Source organism: Acanthopagrus latus, chromosome 8 (genome assembly GCF_904848185.1).
Source record: "Acanthopagrus latus isolate v.2019 chromosome 8, fAcaLat1.1, whole genome shotgun sequence".
In the NCBI taxonomy this organism is placed as follows: Eukaryota; Metazoa; Chordata; class Actinopteri; order Spariformes; family Sparidae; genus Acanthopagrus; species Acanthopagrus latus.
In genome coordinates, this window is record NC_051046.1 from 9,791,416 (window position 1) to 9,818,188 (window position 26,773).

The 26,773-nt window shown below is 40.7% G+C and overlaps 2 protein-coding genes, 1 long non-coding RNA gene and 1 other non-coding gene across 12 annotated transcripts; 2 read left to right on the forward strand and 2 right to left on the reverse strand.

The window, feature by feature from the left end:
- Window positions 1-529: 529 nt before the first annotated feature.
- Window positions 530-8,786, forward strand: LOC119024413. Of its 5 annotated transcripts, none has more exons than XR_005076468.1 (4): window positions 530-630; window positions 4,426-4,586; window positions 7,510-7,599; window positions 8,652-8,786. It is a non-coding gene; the product is annotated as an uncharacterized LOC119024413 (long non-coding RNA). The 5 variants fall into 5 exon arrangements; XR_005076467.1 differs by lacking the exon at window positions 530-630 and adding an exon at window positions 1,090-1,365; XR_005076466.1 differs by lacking the exon at window positions 530-630 and adding an exon at window positions 1,123-1,361.
- Window positions 853-924, reverse strand: trnah-gug. Its single transcript has one exon. It is a non-coding gene; the product is annotated as a tRNA-His (tRNA).
- malt3 (MALT paracaspase 3) lies at window positions 2,266-10,204 on the reverse strand. 2 transcript variants are annotated; one of them, XM_037107198.1, is made up of 15 exons: window positions 10,063-10,204; window positions 9,679-9,749; window positions 9,451-9,572; window positions 8,943-9,081; window positions 8,646-8,821; window positions 8,317-8,413; window positions 7,829-7,864; window positions 7,491-7,694; window positions 6,512-6,689; window positions 6,259-6,333; window positions 5,921-6,048; window positions 4,409-4,558; window positions 3,751-3,905; window positions 3,090-3,206; window positions 2,266-2,957 (listed from the first exon to the last, which is right to left on the reverse strand). In XM_037107198.1, the coding sequence occupies exons 2-15, from the start codon at window positions 9,719-9,721 to the stop codon at window positions 2,613-2,615; spliced, it is 1,965 nt and encodes a 654-aa protein (XP_036963093.1). In that variant the 5' UTR covers window positions 9,722-9,749; window positions 10,063-10,204; the 3' UTR covers window positions 2,266-2,612. The 2 variants fall into 2 exon arrangements, with proteins under 2 accessions (XP_036963093.1, XP_036963092.1); XM_037107197.1 differs by having other exon boundaries at window positions 10,045-10,174.
- Window positions 10,205-10,533: 329 nt separating this feature from the next.
- alpk3a (alpha-kinase 3a) lies at window positions 10,534-26,745 on the forward strand. 4 transcript variants are annotated; one of them, XM_037107190.1, is made up of 15 exons: window positions 10,534-12,279; window positions 12,594-12,870; window positions 13,204-13,236; window positions 13,616-13,737; window positions 14,623-14,740; window positions 14,844-16,128; window positions 19,533-22,449; window positions 22,779-22,926; window positions 23,465-23,592; window positions 23,678-23,713; window positions 23,814-24,088; window positions 24,172-24,260; window positions 24,348-24,565; window positions 24,637-24,685; window positions 24,772-26,745. In XM_037107190.1, exons 2-15 carry the CDS (start codon window positions 12,731-12,733, stop codon window positions 25,106-25,108), a joined length of 5,895 nt encoding a protein of 1,964 aa, XP_036963085.1. In that variant the 5' UTR covers window positions 10,534-12,279; window positions 12,594-12,730; the 3' UTR covers window positions 25,109-26,745. The 4 variants fall into 4 exon arrangements, 3 of the variants coding, with proteins under 3 accessions (XP_036963085.1, XP_036963084.1, XP_036963087.1); XM_037107189.1 differs by having other exon boundaries at window positions 10,534-12,870; XM_037107192.1 differs by lacking the exon at window positions 13,204-13,236 and having other exon boundaries at window positions 10,534-12,870.
- The last annotated feature ends 28 nt before the right edge of the window (window positions 26,746-26,773 follow it).

Genomic DNA, 26,773 nt, shown 5'->3' on the forward strand with positions numbered 1-26,773 from the left:
CCGAATCCTGTTGGTGAAACACCCTCAAGAGACTTTACAATTAGGCTAAATATATAGGGTCATGTTTTATTTATAATGCTAAATCTTGTGGGGAAAGCCTGCAGTGCAGTTACCCCATTTATTTAAACAAAAAAAAAATGCATCAATCAAGACATCCTTGGCAAGTCCTCTTTAGGATGAGAGCTGTTTATAAATAATAAATGGTGTAATGGAGCGTAAATATTATATCAGCAGTAAAACAATTCAAACTGTAATACTTGATTTATTGACAAAGTGTTCTTTTTATTATTATTATTTTTATTTATTTATTTATTTATTTATTTATTTTACTGGAAATCTTAATAAAGGAACCAAAATCACAACAGACTGTCCTCAGGTGTCACGTCGTGTCTTCTCGAACTTAAGGTGAGCGGTGTACTATTTTTATAACAACTCTTTCTGTCTTGTTGGTGAGTGCATGTTGTAAATGTGTGTTTTGACTGCCACCTGCAGGCCAGTCAGCGTTAGTGCGATTTAATAAACAGCCATCAGTGACCCCAGTGTGTGAAAATCATTAACCCAGGCTGGTGTGAGAGGATCCTCTGGGGTCTTTAAATGCACGGTGGAGTGGATATCCAGGAAAATCAACAGGTTTGATTTTACTGCTTTTGTATTCTCACTTATTTATGTTATAACAGCACAGTTACAGCCTACGGGAGAGGAACATGTCCGGCTGAATGTTATTAAGCCAGTCTAGATTGCAACATAAACACATTTCTTGTAAAACATACTATGCTATTGTTGTGTATCTTCGGTGGGGTATTGTAAAGTTAAAACAACTAAATCCAAAAGTGGGCGCCACTTGGACTTCCCTGCCGTGACCCGGATTCGAACCGGGGTTGCTGCGGCCACAACGCAGAGTACTAACCACTATACGATCACGGCGAGCTAGCCGGGGCTGGTGGCGTCAGGCGCCATTTACAGTAGAAGAATAAAGAAGACCCCCAGATCTGATTGATTAACGATTTAACACGATGCCCTTGTTAACTAACCATATAACAATAGAGGGTCACAGTAGCCAAATGAAACGAGAACTATAGTTCGCTATGTAGTTAGCTCCGTTTTGGTAAGCTAACTTTAGCTAAAGTTTAGCTAGCGCTTCTTAACATAACGTTACTGCCTGATGACGTAATTTAACGTCTTTTGGTGAACTTTACTCAGTTACTCTTATGTCGTGTAACTACTTCGCCAAGCGGACATTTTGTGCACATTTTCAGGCTGTTCTTATATTAACTTTACCTTAATAATAACTTCTCACAGAGCTTCTCTCCTGGGTGTATTCAACATTATGCAGAAGCTAGCTTGACATTTTGCAAGATGCTGTAAGTAAGTACGCTGTTTCCAGCGTAACGCTATACCATAGGCAATAGAGGTAACGTTAACGTTAGTCTGTATAATTGGTGTGAATTCTGAAGGCATCATTTTTATGCATTATGTTAAGTTAAGGCATATGTTTTTCTAAAGAGTACACTGAAAGTACTTTATCTCCCTTTTGGCTTACATACCATCATTTATCTTGACTGGATGTAATGTTTCTTATCATATACATCCAGGTATCTTCACTGTAGCAGGGTAGTAAGTTTAGTCTTTAAAGGATAAGTTCACACAAAAATGAAAATTAAGTCATCGTCTTCTGACCCTCCTGTAAAGTCATGTGAAGTTTTGTAGTCCAAGATACATTTTCTGGAGCTTCATATGAAAAAGGGTTGTAACATCAACTATTAAAGTACATAGGAATGTAAAAAAAACAAACAAAAAAGGTGAAGAATGAAACATAAAATGGCTTCATACAGCTCTACCGAGTTTCCAGAATAGGAGATCCCATATTGAGTTGAAAAGAGGTTATTTACACCCTTACTAAAGCACAAATCTTCACTGTAGTAGCTAAGATAAAAGTGTAAGCACACCCTGTCTAAAGATCTCCAGGCATCCAGATACTTTTACTTTTTATAGAAGGTCCCAATATACTTTTTGTTATTGCAGAAAATGCTGTGATGCTCCAAAAATGTTTTGTGGCCTACAAAACTTAACAAGACTTTCCTTTGGCATTTCCAATGAACTTGCATTTCTCAGGTTTTGTAAAGAAGGTCACAACATCATAAGTGTTTTATTATGTATATGTGGTTTTTCAAACACATTCTGCAATCCAGTAAAGCTGTCAATTTTACAGAAAGACATAAGAGACATATTGGTATGTTAAAAAAAGACTGACGATCAAAACAGTGATGAAAGTAGTAGTCTTTATTTGATAAATTACAGGAATAGTCTTTAATAAGTTAGGCTAGCCAGCTTGCCACTGATGAAAAAGGAATCATTTTAAAGTATTACACAGTTTATGATGAAATCAGTGGTTTGCAAAAGCATTGCTTAATGTTTCTTCAGTGTTTAATTAAGGATTAAATGATAATACAAACCAAACACAAACTCCAGTCATTCCCTCACTCATTCATCATCATCACCAACCACAATCAACAAAGATGCATGATCAGCAACTAAGAAATTCCTAATCACATCAGTAAAAAAAAAAATGAAACGTGTCAGACTTGTATTTACAATAACAGGACCAGAAAGCCCTAATGTCGATGAGCAAGGCAATGCAGTTCGTTCTCATCATTCTCTTCAGGTTCGTTGCTCCGTGTGGAGGCAACTTTAGCAGCGCACACTGCCTTTCTGGTGAAAGGGCGACATGGACCAGCCTGAGTGTGATGCAGTGGTGGCTTGCTGCTTGAAATGTTGCCCATGCTTAGAGCACAGGCACCTTCTTGTTTCTTGGTTGTTGTTGTCGTTTGATGATTCCTCCTGTACAGTTTCCAAGATGCCGCCAGAGGCTCTCCTATGTTCACGTGTTGGCTCTCTGTCTGGCGCAGTTTACTGTCCTTGTGAGTATAGTGTAGATCCACCTTTATGAGCAGGGACTCCTAAGACAAGCAAATGAAAAACACCCATTTTCACGTTAATGATACAGACTTTCTTATTAAGACTAGTTATATCTTATTTTTAAGTAAAACCTCTCTGTAACAGGATTGGGATGCACATAATGTACTGCATACCTTGAGCTTTTGAAGACCACAGAGTCGTAGAGTGCAGTCTGGATTATCTGATTTCTTAAATAGTAAAGAGTCCATTTCATCTGACCTGCCAGGGCCGGAAAATATGTCCTCCATCGGCTAGGGATTCAGAGCAGAAAAAGACTGTGTCAGCATCATCTGAATTTTTAACCAGCTACATCAAAACATATAAATTTACTGATTAACTGTCAGCCTTTACACTGATTCTCTGGTACACAGACACCAAAAAAACTGATGCATTCATAAATCAGCCACTAGATGTCAGTGTGATCCCAGACTCTGTTGTCGTCAACAGTGTGCATGTATCAAACCGCAGCAGATAACCATTACAAGTTCCTGCTTTGTCTGTGGTTGCAGCAGGCTGGAAGTCCATATATGGGCAGAACTTCCTCAGACATGTGAAACGTGGGGGTGATTGGTCATTATTGAGAAACTCCTGCCGGCTCATGGAAACTCACTGCGCTTCCATGCTGAGCAACATGGAATGTATGATGTAGATACAACTTGCAATTTTTAAACTTATTTTTGGTTTTAGTGACTCAGACAAAAGGAACTTCAGTGGGGGCCAAAAAAATTAAGAATAATCTCTACTAGTGAGAGATTTGTTTGACCTATTATTAAAAAAAAAAAATTAGATACTTACAGGTTTGCTACTCAGAGTGACCGTGCAGTCCTGGGTCCGGGGGCCTGTGGTCTTCACAGTGGCAAACGCCACCAACACGTTAGAGAACAAAGCCGAGAAGCTGACCTCCACTTCCACTCCGCAAAGAAACATTAGCCGCTTCTTCCGTGGTAGCTCTGAGAAGAGATATGAAAAAAAGTTTTACTTTTACTGCACATCTTATGGCAGAGGTAGAACAGCTGATTTGTCTGATCCTTTTTTTTTACCACATCAGGGACTTTCACCCTCACTGTTATTTTAGCTGCAGATAAGTGTGAGGGGAAAAGCAAATTTGAGGAAGTTATGACAGGAAAATGCACTACGTAAAAACAACCATTTCCCTGTTTTGATCAATTTAAGACCACGAGGGGGCTTCTTTGAATGTTTCTGCAAACATGAAAGCACAATGTCTGCTTTGGTTTGTCACATTCTGGAGTGTAGGAGGTGTGAGGACGAGTAAATAGGACAATCTCTCTCTCTCACTCAAGGTGACAACAGATCAAATGAACAGAATTGTGGTTTAAGTGCTGGCAAATAAACTTTGGAGTGTGGATGTATTTTACACATCCTGTCCTCAACGTGGTTTGAGGATTTCCTAAATAAGAAACATATAAGTTTGGGACATTTTTCCTCAACTCACCATTTGCCCGTTTCCAGCAGGCATCTCGCAGGTGTAGCTCCCTTGTGTGGCCGGCAGTCTGAACTGGGTCTGCAAGGGATCGGGCTTCCTTCAGGGTGTGTTTGATCTCCACCACCTGCTTACCTCTCACAAGAGGGTCTTTGCTCAGATCTGGTGTAAAGAGAGGGAGAAAATGCAGGTAATTATGATCAAACTCTGCAGCAGCTTCACATTCAAAAGTCCAGGGTGTTTTCCCATATTTTACTCAGTCCACTTTGACTAATTTTTATCAAAACCACCACTTCAGTAACAGCTAACCTGTGCAAAATCCTTGACCACAAGAGCCTGTGGACTCATACTCATTTGATCGTGGGACTGCCAGAGTTTTGCAATAGCAGTAAAGAGGAGCATGAGTGGATTTACAGAAAGGTTAATTAAATCCACATGGCTAGCTCTGAGGAACTTAGGGAACTTTGAAAAACAATTGATGGTTAATATTCACAGTAATTGATCAGGCTGGATTAGTTGTGGAAAACCCCTGTGTACAATATTTAGTGAATGCAAACGTAGAAACCATTAAAAGGGTGGAATGACTGGCCAATAGTGCAAGCATGTTCATTTGATATAGATTCATGCTTGGCTTTTCAGAGGATTTGGCATCAGGGATATTCGGGGCAAGCTGTCGTCACTACGTTGACATAATGGATGAGCAACCAGCAGCTTGACTCTTTTCCCATCTCTAAATGCGTCCCAGAGAAGATGAGCAGATATCGAAATGCCTGGGAATTTCAAGTTACTGCCCGTATTGTGGCTCTGGTATTTTGAAAATAAAAAATACAAAGAGATAAAAGTAAAAAAAACCCTGTTGTGAACATGTCCTAACCAGCAGTCTAATTTGTCATGTAACTATGTCCACACATGTACACATAGAGACACACAGAACACTCTCAGCAGGGCGTCCTGTCCTCCTAGCGCTGATTTCGTGAGTGACCCATGAGAGCAGTAGCAGGGGTGCCCAAATGGCAGAGCAGCTGTCCTGCAATCTGCAGCTCTCAGGTTTCTTGCTGTTCTCTCGCCAACAGTGTGAATTTCCAGAGAATGAGGTCACATGCTAATGGTACCTCTAAAAATTATTTTACCAGAGACCCATCAAACAGACAAACAACTTGATAACACCGTACCCCGGCTTCATTCGCAGCTAGACTTACAGCTCCTGAGAAAGCAAGACTACTAAAACGATTTGCCAACGATTATAAAACTTGTCTGTGCTCCACCCAGCACATCGAAGAACACCCTGTTCCCTTCAGATCTGTTTACACTCAGTCTATAAAAATAATACTGACAAGGTTTTTGTATTCTTTGGGTAGACTTGAATTTCAAACACTAATGATTTTAGTATTAGCCATAAATGTGTTTAGTTGAATTGACCACAACCTCTCAGGAGCACACGTGTCCACTCAGCTACTACGAAACACAGCATGGTCAAAGTACACATAGATTTGTTATCATGTACACAAAAAAACAAATGCTCACCCTCAGACACCCTCTCCAAGACATGTGTGACTTTGTCAGTCTGTAGGATGTGATCGTTCAAGTACTTTGTGAAGATTCCAGTACTTTTCCCTCCGTCCTGGACCTCAAATGCCTCCGCATCTTCACATCTGCATTAGTTAACAAAGAAAACGTTATTCAAGAACATTTAGCAAAAGATTTAACTTTCGCTTTTACAGTATGTTGACTAATTTTAGAAAAGATTCTCAGCTCACAGGCCAAGGCTAATTGCGCTTGAACTGTTAAATCCATTTGCTGGTTTGGCATTGGTTTCTCCATGTGTAATTCAATATTTGAAAAACAATGAATAAAGTACATACGTGGCATAACCGTAAACAGTATTCCCAGTGGGTCCCAGTGGCATGATGCCTGAAGGAATGCAATCCTGGTTGTACCTTTTAGAAATTAAAATACATTTTTTCAGAGGAATGAAGCAATCCAAACAAATCCTGGTTATTATAACAAAAATCATCTGGCAGTGCAATAGTTTACATTTGTATAAAGCATGTGTAGAGTCATCAGTTTATGATACATTTGAAAACGCGTGTGAATTAAATTAGTCACTACACCTACCACTTTCTGCAGGTGTCCAGTAAGATCACACTCAGCGCAGTGCGTCTTTTCTGCATGCTGAGCATGACCCTCTGCACACACACACAGTTTTCAGGTCGATACGGCTGTGGAGCATCAACAGCTACCAAGTAATTCCTCCCCGCATGCTCATACCCATGACCCGCATAGTAGCAAAGGCCTGTGAGGAGTGATAAAAACACACATTTAGTTACAGCTGCACGAAAAATTGTAATCACTGCATTAGTCTGCACATATTCTTCCATCCTGGGAACAACTGTGAGAAAGGTCACGATTTCTATACAGTTTCAAAACGTGATTTCTCAGTTTTCAGCCAGTGTTTCGTTATTAGCAAGAGACAGTAGGCGAGGGGATTGTCACAGACTGTCTAATTCTGACACAGCACGACATCATATTAGAGCTCCATAATGAAAGTGTGTACCTGTCTGGTGTTTATCAAGTGGTTAAACTGTTAGTTCCAGTTAACAATATGACCAAGTGTAAACTACAATGCCACCTTTCGTTTTTCAAAAGAAAAAAAAAAAGATTTTAATACAATGGATTTCAAAAACGAATTAACAATCACATTAAAATAAGAAAATTAAAGTTAATAAAATCATGTCAATCAAATTCTGGTGTGCACTGGAACTTTTTTTGTTTTTTAGTCCACTGTGGTTTCTCCTGTACCAGCTGCACCCATGAAAAATGTTTTTCACTGTATTATCAAATGCAGAGTTGAAAGTGTATCTACCCACTCAGCCACTCATACGTGTAAAGCGATATACTATAAACCACCCGTGGGTTCATGACCGATGACAAGTGGACAACAGCAGATAAGGACCACAAAACACGACAAAGGAAGTTATATTTTAGATCGAATGAATAACTGTCAGCATTTCTCTAAGGAAGGTGAAACCTTCAAACGGGGAAATTTAGCTAATTTAAAAAAAAAAAAAAAGATTTATACGCAATTTGTACTAACCATAAACTCCTCTGTCCAGGAGCTGGGTGAACTTTTCAATAGCGGCAACCATCTCCTCCTTGGTGAGATCCAGGAGGGAAACAACTCTGAAGCCGAGCTGCTGCAGGAGGTTGGCCAACTCATGTACATCCATAACGGGGGCCATCAGGTTAGGGTGGTTTGTGTAATTCAGGTTGCCAATGAGAAGGGCAACTTTATCAGTGGCTGAAACAAAGATCACAGGATATTTGTCATTTAAACATGTAAATACAGAGCATTGTAATTTTGGTCTGTAACACAGTCGAAGCAGCGTGGGTTGACACTGACACTGAGGTTCTTTCCATAAAACTGTGGCCTACCTGTGAGTGCTGCAGGAGGGAGCTGATCAGGTTGCACTGCAGGGAATGAAAAACGACAAGCACAACATTTTTAGTTTAACTACAATCAACAGTAAGATGATACTTTCCACAGGGAACTTACGGGGCAGTACAGTTTAACAATTTGACAACAGTTGTTTTTTTGAATGTACCATACAGGACCACAATGTGAGTTACACACAGACGAAACACTGCAAGAATTAGTTTCACTTTACATCATTTTCCTGTTGTGTGTCTAAGGCTCGGCTCAAGTAGTACTGGAGTCTGACAACTTCCTTTTTGGTCTGTAGAAATGGGAAAGTACCTCGAGCATAATGGAAATAGTCCAACTGCTAAATCAGTGGAATCAGTCTTCAGAGTGATTTCATTGAAAATGAAGGAAGTAAACTCAAACAGTGAAATACAATAATAAAATCGGGAAAAGACGGCCTTTTACAGAGTAGCTACAAATAGTCTGAGATATGACCTACCTATGTCAACGTCGACTGCCTCGGTCCATCTCTCCTCTAGCACGTTAGATATGGAGCACAGGTATGAGCCTCTGTGTTCGCCTGTTGCATGGTCAATCTGCAAGTACCACAATGATTAACTTCTCACCACTGTTTGTCTTCCTTACACATGTTAGAGTACACAACCATAAATCAAAACTTTGGATAGACCTCATTTCCTAAGTAAATTGCATGGTTGGTGAAGGGTGCATGAATCAGAGTCAGTGAAAGGAAACAGTAAATATAGCTCTGTGTAAACAATCACTGTCAACACTGAGGTAAGTAAATACTGGTTTGTCATCCTTGCTTACCTGCAGAGTGTCACCAGTCTTGTCCGGCAGTGGCTGTCCATTTCTGTACCACTGATAGTGAGGAGTGGGGATGCCAAAGGCAGTGCAGCGGAGGGTGAGTTTCGTACCTTGTCGGACTGTCTGGGGTTTAGGATTGACAGCAATGTGTGGTTCACCCTGCCAGTGTACCGGCAAACCTGATGACGTTTGAAAAGAAACATCAGAAAACCAGCAATATGCGTAATACTGATAATAAAGTGTTGGAAATATGAACAAATAGCTGTGGTATGAGTCAACATGAGAGCGGCTGATGCATACCTGACTTATCGATGTCTAACACCTTCACTTTCGCCCATTCACTGAACTCGTAGTTACCACGGTGGTCATTCACTCGGCACACATAGAGCTTAGTGTCTTTGGCTCTGATGGTCAGGTCTGCCTCAGTACCACCAAGTAGCTTAAAAACAGAATAAATAATAATTCAAAGTTAGAGCACAGAAACATTCACGCTGATGAGAAAAAACGAGGCGCTCAAGATGAGTGCAAGATTGTCAGATATTTTCTCGAGGACTTGTTTCGGTTCTTATTCTAAGTAGCTGATTAATCCTGTTTGAAATGAGCAGTTTCAGTGAGACCAAAACAGCTGGGCACCAGATCAAACCTGGGCTGTAGAAGCACAGCGACACACACTCCTCACACACTGTGGACATTATTCACACACCAAATAAAACTATAGGTATACAAACTAAAAATTAAAAAATTATTTAAAATGCTTGGGCAACATTGTACATTTAAAAAAAAAAAAAAAAAGGTAAAATCCACATACCTCTTCATCACTAGTGAACCACTGGTATTTGAGGACACCTGTGCCCTCAGCACGGACACTCAGAGTCACCTGATGGTTCACAGGCACACACACGGAGACGGGGTGGCGCACTATGACAATTTCTGAAACAAATCAAGTGAGAATCTCAGTCAAATGAAATCACAATCTGTGTAATATGAAACATTGCTGCATATTGACGATGTGGCGTTGAATGGAGACATAACATACCTCTGATCATTATTCGACAGGGTTTGGGTGGGGATCCGGTCATTAGTGCATGTTCTTCTTCTTATTCCAGACTGTAAGAAGTTGATGAAAAGTTTTTAATCTTAAGTATTTTTCAATCACTTCCTATTAGAGAATGGGGTAAACAAAAAAACAAAAAACAGAGCAAACTGCGAAATGACTGACGTCAGGAAATCACGGTAAAACTGATGACTAGACTCATCCACTGACTTCTCATTTCTGGTGAAATGAGCTTTAAATGAAAATCGAAGTGATCAGTGCTGAAGAGTCACTTACAAACGTCCTGATTAAGATCAGAAAATAATCCGTGTTCAAAACATCCATAAACAGGCATGTTTGAGTGTATACCTGCCGTCTGTCTCGTACCAGATGAGCAGCTGTCGGACCTCGGCCAGAGTATGTAATGTTTGTGTTCGCTCAGTCTTCATAACTTCCATTATATCGACTAAACTCTCCCCTTTCCCGGAACGAGGCGGCGGACACAGAAATTACCGCTAAGCACATAATGTTGGAGCATCTAATATAACAGAAAGAGTCTCTCGCCAAATTGTTCACCGGGAAAAAAGAGATGTATGTTTGATTTTAAAATCATAAAACGTCTTGAATTGAATAACATCTAAACAGGCCGGTATGGGCCGGTTTAGTTTGTAGAAATCATGCGAGACAGATGAAAGTAGTAACACTTTTAGTGCCATTACGGTAATGAGCAATCTGGCCCCTTTTCAGGCGCAGCACAATCACAACCCAGAGCTGAGTTCAGGGAGGCACATAGATACAAACGTGCCGTTACAACTGGACAAACACTTACTGAAGTAGAGAAATCATTGGCTAATCTATATATAGCCTGGCTTGTGTGATGAAATATAGATCATCATCACAATAGCCTTACAGAAAGGAGACGCAGACCAAATCCTGTAACAGCCATATATGGCTTAACTTCATTGTATGTGACTTTTAAACTGTATATTGAATTGTGTGCGTGTGTGTGTGTGTGTGTGTGTGTGTGTGTGTGTGTGTGTGTGTGTGTGTGTGTGTGTGTGTGTGTGTACAATATGGACTACATTTCTTTTAACTTTTCAATCGCAAAATTAATTAACACAGTATAATGTGTTATGTCTTTAAAAGTTTTAAAATATATTCTTCAAGTCATTTATAAGAGTCACTTATCCTTTAATGATCATCTGTGTAAATAAACTATATTCAAGTAACATGCTTATTAATGTTTAACTTGTCTTTTCTTGTATACATACAGTATATTTTGTAGAGCCATACCGATATACCAGTAGGCCAATTTTATCGGCTGACAGAGTATATCAATATCAGCATATATGCATATATTTCATGCAGTATTCGCCTATATTTACCTTTTTTCTTTTTTGCAGCACACAAAGCAGAAAACCATACTTGGGGTCATTTATAATTATTCACTTTCCATCAGTATTTACTGTGTTTTTGTTAAACTTTTAAATGTCCTGCCTCTCTTACACAGGCTACATGTCTCTGCCACAAGAGTTTGATAACCACATTTGTGGGATTATTGCAAAAAATGTGTCGACACATTATATATCCTGTATATCCATACACACTAGTTTACTTGTATTGGCCAATATATCAATATCAGCATTTTTCATGCCCTGTTGGTATCGGTATTGGCCTAAAATATCCAGTATTGGACACACTCTAATATAATTGACTATTTATGTTCTTTTAGCATCCTTTTCAAATTGAAGGCAAAGGCTATATAGCATTTTTACAAATGTGCGTGTTGTGTAAATAAAGATATGTGCTTGATTTGAGGATATGCTATGTTTGTATTGAAGCCAAATTTTATTTTTGTAATCTAATATTTATCAATACAGGGAAACATCTTGGTCAATATAGAAGATGGAGTTCAGTGTTAGATTATAAATGTCATGTGCTGTAACACAAGAGCATAACAGAATTATTCTAGGAGCGAAGTTTGCAACAATGTCTAAAACCATAAACATAAATAAGACTGATGTAAAACTATAGCAAACACATTCATGAAATACCCTCAGGTCTTCAGATCAAAGTATAGATTTGTCAGTCAAGCCTCCTCTGATGTGAAATGTGAGCAGCAAGTGGGTCTCTATGTTATGACTATGTGTTGCAATACGAAGTGAGGGTGCCTGTCCTGTAACAACTCTTGTGCAAAGCATAGGACATAAATCATTGGTCATCAGCTACATCATGAACCACATTCTACAGACACGTTTTTCAAGTCCACATGCACTGCCTCACCAAGATGGGACATTATTTTTTTCCAACTTTTTAAGATGGATCAAAACAAAGCAGTGAATTATTTACAGTGTTGCCATTAAAAAATGGCACATTTTTAGTTCTGGTTCAAATAGTTAGTTTTTACTCTGAATTCAGTTTAATTTTTAGGCTTCTTCGCTAAGTCTAAAGTCTACTTTCGGAAAATCTGATGTGCTCTTGCACCTATTTGTAGGGCTGCTATAAATAGGCCCCTGCTGGCAACACATGCATGTCTATGATAGGCAGTTACAGAGATTTTCTTCACAGACTCTGGCTCCAAGCAACACTGAAGACACCTCGATGGTAGGTTGGAAAATTTACAAAGTTTAACGGTGACCAAGAAACACCTGAATCTTAGTCCTAACACATACAAGTAGATAACATGTCTTGGATTGGTTTTTGACCACTAACAGCCCTTCCACAACCTGATAGCTGATCCTATTTATAACCTGCTCCAATGTAAGTACTTTGCTTGGTTAGAAAGGACAGGCATTGAGTCTGAACTGTGTCTTTGAGATTTCTACAGCCAAATAACCCAGTGTGTATCTTATGTCTTCTTTAATTAACTTCAGACAGGTTTTGTTACCAATCTAAAATGTTTCTATTTTCTTCTTCAGGGGCTTTTACATGGATACCACCATTGAATTGGAGCCTTGAATTCTTAACAAGCTGTGGATGTGACCGTGGAGTAGTTTCATACTGGCTGATACATTTATTTGGATTTTAAGTTTTTTGTGAATTGCCTCAGTGGACAATGACTTCCAGAAGGCCTATGACTCGCACTTATTCCGGCAATGGCAGGACAAGCAGCTTCAATGAAGAGGACAGCAGCTCTTCCAATGGCCGCCCAGAAAATCGTAATAATTACCTCTCCAATGTTAGGCCTGAAAACAGGTACACAACCTTATCTATAATTCATGTATATTCAGAACATGTGAATCTTTGTTCCTCTTGAAGTGATATATATTTAAAAACATATATGTTGCATGGTGGTCAAGAAAAACAGCTTGGTCGGAGAGACCAAGTTAAAACAACAAAAAGAAACATAACTGAAATTGTCAGAACTACTTTTGTTTGAAAGAATAAATGATGAAGCCTTCACATTGTCAGTCAAAAATCATATTTATCACATGAATAATGCGTGAAGGGGGGCAGATATTTATGTAGGTTGGTTCATAGATCTCACTGAATCAATGACGTCAATTCATTTGCCTCCTTTCTGAATAGCTATTCAAGGTATTCTCACTACAGACCAACGAGGTAATCTTCACTTTTAAAACATTCCTCCCAACTAACATCTTAACCACAAACAATGGTTTACCCCAAGAATGACACCAACAGACATTTTAACTGTAATGTAAGTGTCCAGTTTGTCCAGTGATGCGTCCTGATTTAGTGATCAACATCGGTTTCAGTGTTGGATTGACAACTTTGTTTTGCCTGACATCTCACACGTCTCTGTGTCACTCTCCCCCACTTTCGTCACTACCAGATATTTTCATTAACATCCTTTCCACTAAATTAAGAAAGTTTATTGGAATGTACTGCACAGAGATGAAGAGGTCGCTGAAATGAAACAAAAGTTTAAAACTGTCTATTTGGAAGCATCAAATTAACTCTCGTGAGTGTTTGTTTCCAGGAGCACGTTGTGTAGCGTCATGGCTCAGCTGACCGAGGACATCCAGCCCTCCTTTGAGACCACCGTGAAATCAAAGGCGGTGTCAGAAAACTGTAATGTGAAGTTCAGCTGTGTCGTATCAGGTAGGACTATTCTTAACTTCCGTGTTCATTCGCATGCCTTCTTGAAGTAACAGAAACTTTCCAAAAAGTTAGTAATGTGATGATGGAGGATGTGAGTAATGTGGAAACAAGGAAGGAGTTCACCTGGAACGTCTAAATGAACTGCTTTATTCTTCCTGACCTGCTCTATAAAAACGCATCAGACCGTGTTTTATTCAAACTGGTTTTTACAGGATGTTGTTTTTGACTCCAGGCAGATTTGAAGATTGGGCCCGCCCAACAGCAGCAGCAGCTGTTCCTCTGTGACATATCACAAACATGATGCAAGAGCTACAACACAATCATGCCAAAGCATGTCCAAGTTTCAGAACAGTGATTTGTTGACTGCATAATTACATCCGGCAAATGTGTTGGTTGGTTTGGTTGACTGGTTTATACAAAAACTACGGAATTGATTTCCAGGAATCTTGGCTGGGGGATGGGTCTCGGCCCAGAATTTACCCCTTATTAACTTTTGGTGCAGATCTGGACAGAGGGACTGATTCAGGAATTTTTTTCTCACTTTCTATAACATTGCAAGAAAAGACGTTTTTCAAGATTTTCGTTAGCTTCTCAGGGAGTAACGCATGGAGCAATAAAGTCCCATGTATTTAGTTGGCTGGTACCTATGAATGAGTAAAATTTGATACAGATAAAGGGGACTGTTGGGCCTTGGTGGAGGTATGCTCTATACAGAGTGCCATTCTAGTTTCCTAAATTAATGGATCATACAAAAGGATATCGGTGCAGACTACCTCTTAGGACATGCATGTAACAAATGTTCATAAATAGTGCTTTGCATTACTTGGAATGTAATTTTTATAACCCAGAGACAATCAGTTCATTATAGTTTATCCATGTCTGCAGGTTATCCAGCTCCGGAACTGAAATGGTATAAAGATGATATGGAAATGGACCGATATTGTGGACTCCCAAAATATGAAATTCGTCGTAATGGAAAAATCCACACCCTTCATATTTACAAGTATGTAACACAATTTAGAATAATCCAATTGTTCAAATTATTAGAAATGCAGCATTTTTTGTGCAAATATCAACACTATAATATGAGATGTTTCTGTTTTCAGCTGCACATTGGATGATGCAGCTATCTACCAGGCCTCAGCCAGCAATAGCAAAGGTATTGTTTCCTGCTCGGGAGTTCTGGAGGTTGGCACCATGAGCGAGTATAAGATCCACCAGAGGTTCTTTGCCAAGCTGAAGCAGAAAGCAGAGAAGAAGAAGAGCGAATTGGAGGCGCACACCAAGAAGGACGATAAAGAAAACATTCAGAAAGAGAAACAGCAGAGTAGCCCTGAACGTCCACCAAGAAAGCGACACATCCCCCGACCAGAGGAGCTGCCAAAGGTCAAGGAGCCTGAGGCCGCTGAGCAACTTGGAGCTGCTGCAGAACCAAATGGAGTTAGCGCAGAAGTCAAGGAAAATGTCCCTGTGACACCCAAAGATGGTGACCTTGCTGCCAAAAAGAAACTAAAGATCGCAAATGGTGTAGACATTGGAGTAACCAGCGGCAGCGGCAGTACAAGCAGTAGCAATGGCAGAAGCCATATGATGGGGAATGGAGGTGAGAACTGTTATGATGGAGGAATTGGTTTAGCACAGTTCCTGGCAGAGACCCTCCAGGCCCAGACTGCTGAGGAAAAACAGAACTCATCTCGAGGGGAGAAACCTAAAGAAACTGATATACCTGTTGTAAGTGCCAGTAAAGAGAGAGAGAGAGAGCAAGAGAGGATGCGAAAAGAGAGTGAAGACCAAGAAAAAGCACGAGAGGAAGAGTATGAGAGAGAGAAGAGGAGAGAAGAAGAACTGACCACAGACAGGGAGAGAGAAAGAGAGAGGCCAGTGGCGATGTCACACACGGTACCATACACAAAACATGGTTCAGAGGTCAAACATCACAGCAAGGCTCATAAGGATCACGACCACCACAACATCCAAGCATCCATCTCTTCTATGCTCCACTCAGTCAAGGATTTCCTCTTCGGTAAGGGTAAGAAGGACTCTCATGATTACCATGAGAACAAGGAGAGAGAATTTGACCACTTGCCGTCTCAACCAGAAATGCCACCGTCCTTTCAGCTCCAACCAGAGCATAATCAAGTGTGCAAGCCACTTGCTGAGGATGTTGTGCCGATGGAAACAGATGAACCAAAGCAGCCCTCAGAAACTGTGGATATAGAACAACACTTGGAGCTAAACGAATTTAAGACAGCTGAGAGCGGAGAGGAGTCCAAAGGCCAGAGTGTCAAAGAGGTCGAGGATGCTGTAGAGGCCATGGAGGTGCCTGTTGGGCCAGGGGTCAGCAGTCCAGGTGAAGAAATGTCATTGTCTGGGCTTCAAGTTCTTACTAAGGTACGTGCGGTGGTCTTTCTGAACAGCTGACTGCCACTTGAGATTTAAATATAGGCTGCATTTGTTTGACAAGATAGTACATGATGAGCCACGTCAGGGCCAAAGCCTGAACAATGTCAACTATGACACAGTTAAGGATCCGAGCTGCTGCTGTTTGTGGTGGATGAGAATCAAAGTTGGATGTTATACTCATGGCACAATATAAGACAGTCAGACAATACAACTACTTTTAAACATACAGTATAACATTGGTGATAAGCAGTCGTTGGAGTGAGTCATCTTGGCCACGTGAGACTGTGGTTACACTGCACCAATATCTCTGAGCAGCATCGAGCCAAACAAGATAGTGTAGAGGAAACAGGGAACCATAAGAACTGGGGCAACTTGTATTTAATATATGTGGGGGTGGGGGATGTTGTGTCTATACTGCACACTGTAAGACTGGATGGGGAATATCTGAGATGTTGGCTGTGATGAGTGGGACACCAGTGCGTCAGAGATCATGATGAAACCTGAATGTCAGAGGACGCTCTCATGTTACAAACAGGGCTTTGCATGACAGAGTGACAGGGAGTAGATTTAGTTCTGCGGCAGGTCTCAGCAGGAAAGGAGGGCCTCATCACATCAACCACATTCCTCCTGCCTACACCCCTTCCTCATTTAAAGAAGAGGGAAGAGGGCAGTACTTCTGTCTCTCTCTCTTCTGTCTGAACTCAGTGTTCAGTTCGGAGAATGGTTCCATGTCTTTCACGTTTGAGGGATTAGTGCTATCACACTATGATTAACCGGCTGTACAGTGTACACCCATACAGTTAGAAAGCTGATAAGCATACCGAGTGATGAATAATTGTTGTTATATTTGGGGTTGAAATGGTTTAGTGCAGTCTGACCATGTGACTGTATGACTCTTGGCTTTTGAATATGGGTTTGTTTTATGTCTTTCTGTGAAGTCAAAGACTGAAACTCTTATGCTGTAAATACGTTACCATGTAACTTCATCCAAAGCCGTGCCTTATTCTTTTCCCATAACACTAACGTCATTATTTATTTCTTAAATTTTACAACAAAAAAAAAAGTTTCAAAGGAGCAATTTGTAAGATATGGCCAGATCGTTTGTTGTTTGTTTGTTTAAAACATTTAAAAAATGAACTAACCTTATCAACAGTGAAGAAACAAAAGTGTTGACATCTATGTATTGTGTATGGTCCGTCCTGTCTTTTACTGCCACATACCAGCAAAGATGCATAGAGATATGTGCTGGCAGGTATATGCTACCTCTTAGCAGATTAAATAACAAAATAAACTCACAAAATATCAGGAAAATAAAGCTGCACAACTTCTGAATTCTGACAGATTCCTGAATTTAAGTTTCTTTCATCTACCAAACTCTCAGGTCAGGCTACCAAATCCGGTTGAGATGGGCCCCGTCTGCCGTCCCTGTCTAGACAAACTCAAGAGCCACCTGTGCCATGGCTAACTGAGCCCATGAGCTAATTAGCTAAAGGTAGCTAGCTACAGCCAAGCATAGACAACTAATTGGTTATATGCTGCCTCCCATGCTTTTGAGGTTAGCTTTGAATTGGCAATATTCTACCAATCACTCCTTTTTATATAAACCACTTGTTCATGTAAGTGTTGTAATAGTTTATGAGAGCAGTTGATTATAGTGGCCATATTGAATTGAAATCCACTGAAGTCCATAGCCAAATCTTGAGAGCATACATTTGTTTTCAAAGACTGAATCTTAGTTTGAAGTGGTTGACAGACGGTTTAAGTTGCACATATCATAAATCAGTATCAATATTACAGCCATTTTTAGAATGTTATTTCCGCTTCTGCTAATCTTATTCAATTTGCCTGCTTGCTTGAGCAGAAGGTTGGGAAGAATTTTGTGAAAGATTTTGTCATGATTTTTATCCCATCAATCCAAAAATGTTCCTGAAAATGCAATAATTGTTATCCCTAATAGACAATCCTATGATTGGTTAAAATCAAGATATATTTAGCATCTATTAATTGTTTTTGGCACTTCAACAGCACATGTATTGAATTTGACATTGTGCCTTAACATTCACTTATATGGTGCTCAGTGAGATGACAAGTGGAAAAGGGAACTGCTGCTTTTAAACATTATCCACCTGCAGACCAGTCGGTCAAAAATGTGGAACTACCTTTGTTGTGATGATGGAACATTCTTGATGAATGACGGGTCAGAGGAAGTCAGACCTTTTACAATTTGTGCAAACAATTTTTTTTATCACATGAGTGCATTTACACACAGAGGTGTTGCGATGACCACAGCTTCATTTTTAGGCTGAGTGTGTCACCACTTCCCTTCCATCAAAAGCATGGACTTCTTTCTTTCAGTGATAGGCGCTGTGAGCCAAACGTGTTGTCACGAGGCGACACATGCTTTTTTACTCTTCTGCATTAATTGTCACAGTTTCAACGGCCAAAACTGGGGCAGTGAGGGGAAAAACCCCTGGTGATATACTCATCCATTTTCTCTTAACTGCTATGTATGTCCAATGTAAATTATTTTTCAGGAAAATCTCATTTGTTTTAATGTCCCATCGACAACAGATTTATATGAAACAGACATGTTAGGACTTGTATCCTGGTAAAGGAGAAGTTGTCATTCATTCACTGCCTAGCCGCCCAGCAGTGTTAACAGCACACGTGTGTCATTTCGCTGGGATTTCCCCTGTCTGTGTTTCAAGGGTTAGGGTTAGGGTTAAAAAACACAAGCACACTCTTTGAAGGATTATATTATTGACATAAAAGTTTGCTTAAAATGGATGTTCAAAGAGTTTTCAACAAAAAAATATAGACCCTGTTTGCTAAGGGTAAGGCTTACTTCAAAATTTTATTGGACCACTGCATGTGTAAACACCTGGTTTCAGCCGCCTTGCACGTGACATGAAGTAAAGCAGTTCCTAGAATAAACTGACAGACCATAAAACCCAAGAATGTATTGACTTACTGTGTTTGTTCTGCATATTTTCAGAGCTATTGATTTTCTACCTAATAACTAGTGTTGATCAGCTTTGTCTACAGACTGACAACAGGGTTGTCCTCCTCTGTAGGAGATATAGTGGTGCAGCACACTTAGAATCACACATCTGTTGATTTATGGTCGGAAAATGGTCTCATTCTAAAAGCGTCACGCTGTCAAAGGTCACCACAGTAACTTCTTCATAACAAGCTTCTTAAAAATCCTTTAAACTTCTCAACATGACCTGTTTTTTCTTGTTCGGTCTCTTTGCTGCCAACAAATTTGACTCTTAATGATATTTTGCATGCACAAGAATCAAATCCAGCAGTGTTAGGCATGTGCTTTCTTGGAGTTCTTTGCATAAGGTAGAAACTGGTGTCTCTAAAATGTTTTGTTTACTTCCCACCAGGATGAATCTCAGGCAGTCTCTGTTGTCACAGAAATTCCTGTTCAACCCCGAGAGCCCGACTGTCTGGTAGTTACACCACAATCTATTCACCCAGCTGCAACACACGAGTCTTCACCTAAGGAAGATATATCTGTCTTGCCACAAGCCCAAACCCCTATTGAAGAGGAATCCTCCCCCACAGCCGCCCTCACTAGTTTGGAAGAAAGCTGGGCTCCCCCCCACAGTGTTATCTCAGGGTCAGGCAGTCACAACCTTGGAGAAACACCCACTGACACTTTGAGAGAAGACGAAAAGAGTGGTGATAAGATTGGCAAAGATGACCAACCAGAGGAAGCAGAGGAGGGCCTTTCTTTTAAAAAGTTAAGTGAGGGAGAGAAAGCTGAAGTGAAATCAAACAAAGAGCCACACTCAGTTATAAACAGATCTGAGATTGCAGAATTAACAACATCTTCACTGGAAGAGAGAATAAAGCTGTGCGAATCTAAAACGCCGGATCAGGTGCTTTTACCCCTGTCTGCCGTGGCTGCGTACAGTGTCGAGAGAGATCATGTAAAAGAAGAAGCTGAACATACTTCTCTGATTCAGGAAATGAATATAGGATTTCCGCCCACTGCCGCCCCAGAGAGTTTAGAGAAGGGTGACCTAAAAATACAGCGAGAATGTGCCTCTTCAATACTGGAGGAAAATGCAGCAGTCCAAAACGTCAGTACAATGCAGAGTCCTAACTCAGAATTTAGAGGCAGTGAAGAGAGAAGTGAATTGAAAGAGGTATTGATTTCTGCTTTAGAGAAAGATTTAGACGTTAGTCCATGCAAGAAAACACACGAGCTGGCAATTTTAGAGGGTGAGAGCAGTGAAGCAAGGAATGAGAGACTACCGTTTGAAGTGGAGACAGAAAAGGATCCAATGAAAGTAGAGACGCTTGATGAATCGGAGAGCCTTTCAGTAACACAAAACAAGAAAGGCAATGACAGTGTTTTAAAGAAACATAGTATTGTTGCAAAGCCAGACAGCAGTGAGAGACCACAGGATTGCCCTTCAGAGAATATTCCACAAATCCAAATATACACCGCTGAAGACAGCCCAGATACTAAACCAGCTGTGCCAGATGTAAACCCAAAAATTGAAATAATGGAACCTGAGCTCAAAGAGTGTACTTTGCCACTCACTATTTTGTCACAAAACAAGCAAAAATCAGAGGCTGACGTTATGCCAAAACATGATGCAACTCGTGTGTCATCGGTAACAACTCAGGTCCAGGGAAAGGCTGATTCTCATAGTTTGTTGCCCACACAGAAAGGTATGCCAGATGATTACATCAAACCAAATGCACCGGATGTAAACAGCAATGAACATTTCGTAATCCCAAAAATTGAAATCATGGAGCCTGAGTTCAAAGAATGTAGTCTGCCACTGACCATTTTGTCACAAAACAAGCAAAAGTCAGAGTCTACTATTATGCCAAAACATGATGCAACGTGTGTGTCAGCAGTAATAACTCACGACCAGGACCAGGCTGATTCTCAAAGTGTGTTGCCCACACAGAAAGGTATGCCGAATGATTATATCAAGCCAAATGCACCAGATGTGTACCCCAATGAAAATTTTGTAATCCCAAAAATTGAAATCATGGAGCCCGAGCTCAAAGAGTGCACTCTGCCACTGCCTATTATGCCAAAACATGATATAACTCATGTGTCCATGGCAGAGATCCAAGACCAGAGCATGGCTGATTCTTCAAGTTTGTTGCCCACGCAGAAGGGTATGTGGAATGATAATAACCTCTCACCCACAGGGAAAGTAAAGGAAATTGTGCAATTAGATGACAAGACAGGAACATTTGAGCGAGATCAGGCTTGCGTGAAAAGCAGTGAACAGCTCCCTCAGATGGACTTTGCATCAATTCCTCTTATTAGTGTTTCATGTACTGATGACAGGGAGGATGATGGTTATGTAAACACCCATGTTTCAGATACCTCACAGCCTTTTGAAACATCAGCAGTGCCTTCGTTTGTGGTCCCACCGATCTCTGTCACTTGTCATGAAAGTGATTCTGCTCTCAGACTGTCCACTCAAAGTGAGTCAGAAACAGAAACCTCTGCTGCCACGCAAAGGGGAACAAGGCAGGATGTTGAAAATAGTATGACCATAAAGTCTGAAAAAACTCAAAGCAGAAAACAGAACCAAGAAGAAATGTCAGAAAAGATTATAAAAGAGAACACTTCCTCGATGCTATTTGAAGGTTTAGTACCACAGCTTGGTGAGAATGGGCCATCATTCAGTAAAACAACAGAAGATAACATTGTCCCTGAAACCCTGAAGACAAAACCCCTCAAAGAGCCCAAGATAGAGAATTCTGTGTCTGTTGAGAGACTCTGCTCTAAACCTCCAGCACATCCATCACTGAGTCCAGCCAGTCTTCGCAAGTTCATGTCCAGATCTTCCCCAGACTCAGACACTGTGGGTGACCGTCAGAGTGACAAGGTGGATGATGATCTAAGCGGAGGCTCAACGCCAACATCATCCCTTTCCTGTGAAAGCAGCCCCCGGCTGAAACGCAGAGACAGTCTGTCACTCATACGCTCTGCCACACCTGAGGAGTTGGCCTCCGGAGCCCGACGCAAAATCTTCATCCCAAAACCTAAAGAAGATATTGAGGGAGTAGTGGTTGGTGCGCTCGACACTCAAGGCAAGAAAGAGAGCCCCTACATGTCACCCAGCCAGGCTCGCAGAGCCGCATTACTACAGGCTCCCACAGGGCAAAATACCCCACCAATGGAGAGACGCTCTCCGCTGCTGAGCCGCAGGAAGGTCACCTTGGAGGTGCCAAAAGTCGTGGCGGAGACTCCCACAGAAGAGCCAGTCAGCATCAAACGAGAGGAAAAACCAGCTGAGAAGAAGCTAGACCCTTTGAAAGGTAAAGAATCAACCTTCTCTGTCTCTCTCAGGCTGTGGATTTCTCTGTGAAGGACTTGGGTCAGATTTTCTGTGACACTTTCTCTAGTGCCTCATCTTAGTGTGTCTCTCCACTCCACTAACAGAGAGGAACAGCGGCTAACGTAACATATATTTTGTGAGGTTTCCACAAAATATCATGATACAAATGGTTCTATGAAATACTGCATGTTTGTTTTTTTTTACATCACAGTATTGGTATCTGAGGAGATGGAAACATTAGAAAGTCTCCACTCTCTCGAGTACAGTATATATTTACTTTGGCACCCCCCCTCTCTCATGCCCCACCAGCTCCGCAGGTCATCCGTAAGATCAGGGGGGAGCCCTTCCCAGATGCCTCAGGACACCTGAAGCTGTGGTGCCAGTTCTTCAACGTGCTCAGTGACTCCACCATAAAGTGGTTCAGAGATGAGGAGGAAATACTAGAGGTGAAGAGAAGGTAAATCCCCTTCTTGTCTTACAGCCTCAACACTGCTCCAACCACCTGTAACAGAAAGTATCACATGGTGTTCACATTGCATTAAAATAATTACTTGTCTCCTTTTTCACTGCATTCATTCAGAGAATTCCCATCCAGTGTGACTGGTAAAAATGGGCAGGTTCCAAATGTGAAACAGTGTTGCTTCAGGATGTTTTTTGGGGCCTCTGAGTGCATCCCGTGTCCCTCTGTCATTCTCATATTCTCAATGCAGAGAGAGAGCCCTGCTCATGTGACTGTGAGCCCCACAGCTGTGACACAGAGAGGTGAATCTCTGGCTAGACACAGAAACTGTAACCTGACACAATATTTTTCTCATCTCCAGGGGGCATTAAAAGTCTATATATGTGCTACTGGCTGCTGTGTCAGCAGGCATGGCCTTCTTGTCTTACAGTGACACCTTGTGGGTCATTGTTGAATCTCTCAAGTTTGGTACAACTCTGATGAGCCAATCAATTTGTTTATGATTGTGTATTTTTCCCTTTTTTCATCAACCTAGTGGAGGAGATGAAAGCCAAGTAGCTCTGGCTATTGTCCTAGCGTCCAGCAAAGACTGTGGGGTATATGGCTGCTCCATCAGTAATGAATATGGGACTGACACCACTGACTTCCTGCTCAGCGAGGACAGTAAGTGCCTTAAGACATCAAGTGTGAAATCTACAGCATATGTTTTCACGTGAGCTTTAATAAGTCTGTTGTTTTCTGTTAACAGTTCTGTCTGAGATATTACTAAGAGATGATCTGGAAGGTAATATTTTCAGGAAACTATCTGCAGTATCAACTTTTTTTTTTTTTCATTTTGCATAAATTATTTCTCATTATAAATGTTTGTTTCTGTTTTCTTTTAGTCGGAGAGGAGATCGAGATGACGCCGCTGTTGTTCAACAGAGGCCTGGCTGACTCTGGTAACTGGGGCGACAAGTACTTTGGCCGCATCATGACCGAAGCGGCAAACATCGGAGAGGGCTGCGCTCACAAAACCAGCAGAGTGAAGGTCATTTACGGCCTTGATCCCATCTTTGAGTCTGGAAGCTCGTGCATCATCAAAATTCAAAACCCCATCCCCTATGGGACCAAACAGGAGAGCAACCTTGCCGAGAGAAACATAGAGATTACTAAGCAAGTGAGTATTTTGCTACCAATGAATTCCCAGTGATAGTAACTGCTGTACATTAACTTGCTCTGTTAATTTGTTTTTGTTGCCAGGAATGCAAAGTCCAAAACATGATTCGGGAATACTGTAAAATCTTTGCTGCCGAGGCAAGAATCATTGAGAACTTTGGCTGCTCACTAGAGTATGTACCAAACGTTTTATACAATGGCTGTGATAATTGACACTGCCTCTTGTGATCAACCCACTCATTTTTTTGTGTTTCCCAAAGAGTGATTCCTCAGTATCTGATGTACCGGCCTGCAAACTCTGTGCCATATGCCACAGTGGAGGCTGAACTGAAGGGTGCCTTCCTTAGCTATTGTATGATGGATGCTAAAGGCAAGCTGATTACACAAACCACTTCTGAGGTGGAGCAGAAATGCAGCACCTTCCAGCATTGGATCCATCAGTGGACGCACGGCAATTTGTTGGTCACTCGGCTAGATGGTAAGACACATGTAACGTTAGTGGCCGTTTATCTCTCTATATATTATTAATAATCTTCCTCCTCTTTGCAGGTGTTGAAACGAAGATAACAAATGTTAAAGTTGTGACCAAGTCTAAAGGGTTTGTATCTAAACCTGTACATGCAAATGTTATTATTTGTTTTCTATTATTATAGTTGCAATAAAAAGTTTTTCTTCTCCTTTTAGATATCAAGGACTGACAGAGTATGGCTCTCCTGAAGTATTTGAACAGTTCCTGACACACCATCAGTGCAACTACTACTGTGGACTGCTCAGCCTGAGGCCACTTAAGACTATGGATAGTCTGCAGCCCACCAAGACGAAGGGCTCCAGGAGCCCTCTGCTCAACCGCAAGTTGGGCTCTAACAGCCCACAGCTGCAGCGGAAAGGACAAAGCCCTCAGATGATAAGAAAGGCAAATTCTAGCCCAAAGGTGCCCAGAAAAGTTCAGGAGACCGAGGACAATAAATCAGGTGCCAAACCCATGCCTGCAGAAACCGGTGATGTTCTTGAAACGAGGTAGGAAAAAAAACACCTCTTTCGTTTCAAGCAAGATGTTAGTTCTTTTAATGGTATAGTATTACCTGTTTCTTTCCAGTTACCAAAGCCAGCAAGGACTTGAAGAGTTAATATTGTAAGAAAAGGAACGGTTCGTTGACCTGACTTGTTATAAAGAATTGTGACCTCGGTCACCATTACAGTTAGAATATGAGACATACGTCCTCATGTTTATGAGAATGTTTTCAGCATTGGGCACAGGGTTTTTGAACTTATAGCTCACCAATGCTAAACAGCAAAATCAGTGTTTTTAACTTTAACGGTATGAAAGGCAACTGGGCCACAAACATATACGCTACTGAATGGTTTGAAACACTTGTTTCAGAGTCTTATCAGCTCTATGAGTGGACAAAACTCTCCAAACACAATTTGTCTTTTAACGTCAAACCATTTGAATGGCTTGATTTAAAAAAGATTTAGCAGATTAAAGCTGCAGCCACTGAGGTTAGCTGAGGTAATGTATCCACACTATATGCCATATGTTCATCTGTGATGTACAGTATGTGTGAGAGGCATAAAGTTTATTTTGGATATGGTATTTAAAGGTGGCATTTGAACAGCATTTCTTTTCATAGCTCACGTTGTTGAAGTAGAGCACCGTTATCAGGTCAAAGATATTTGTGTGCACTTTGTTTTTGGTATTCATTTTGAGTAGTTTTTGAGTACTCTGTATCTGTCTTTGTATCTGTATCTGTGTCTTTAATAATTCCTCTTCCGGTCTTTTAAAATAAACGCTGGTGAATGCTACTGTCAAATCCATGAGCAGTAAGGGGCTTATCAGTAAACTCTTTAACTATGGTACGCTCACGCTCATTGACATGCAAACACACAAGTGTGTTCCTAGTCACATGGAAAGCTGGTAATTGAGCGCCACACAGTCATTTGCACCTGACCTATGGACTCTGGGGATAAAAGCCCGCTGAGCAAAATAACCGAAAGAGCGGAATATTGATCACCAAGTAAGGTTCCCTGCATGAAATCTGTGACATTTTTTTCCACAACTAGAAATCACTTTTGAATGAGCAAGAGAGCTGAGTTTTGCAGTTGGTCAGTAGTAACATGATCAATCTTAAGCATCGCCTTTTCTTTTTTTTTTCTATTCATTTTTTGCGAGGTGAAAAGTCAGCATGGACTGAATACAAATTAGAATGAAATCTCTTAAGTCTTAGGAACTTCAAATAATGAGGAACTTCTGTAAAGGATTGTTGGTTAACGATCAACCAGCGTCTACAAATGAGCCCAAATAGTCACATTAAACATTAGCTACCCTCACAAAAAAAAAATTTAATTGCATGAGTTTTTTTGATGATTGAAAACCCAAATTCTCAAAAAAAAGAAGAATGTTGGAAAATGACAATGACATAAGGTGTGGTGTCATGCAAACAATCTGTTGTATTTATGTGTATATAAAGTCAAAGCGCTAAATATCTGAAGTAGTGTGAAGAAAATGCAAATGTGTGAGGGAGTGTGAGTGAGCCAATGAATGAGTAGTTAGGAAAGAAGCATAAATGTGTGTTTACAATGTGTGCTGTCTCATTCGTGTAACATCATGTCGGCTTATGTTTTTTTTTTTTTTTTTTTTAAATAAACATGTAAAACATTTGTGTCCAAGCGGAGCTCACGTTTTCAT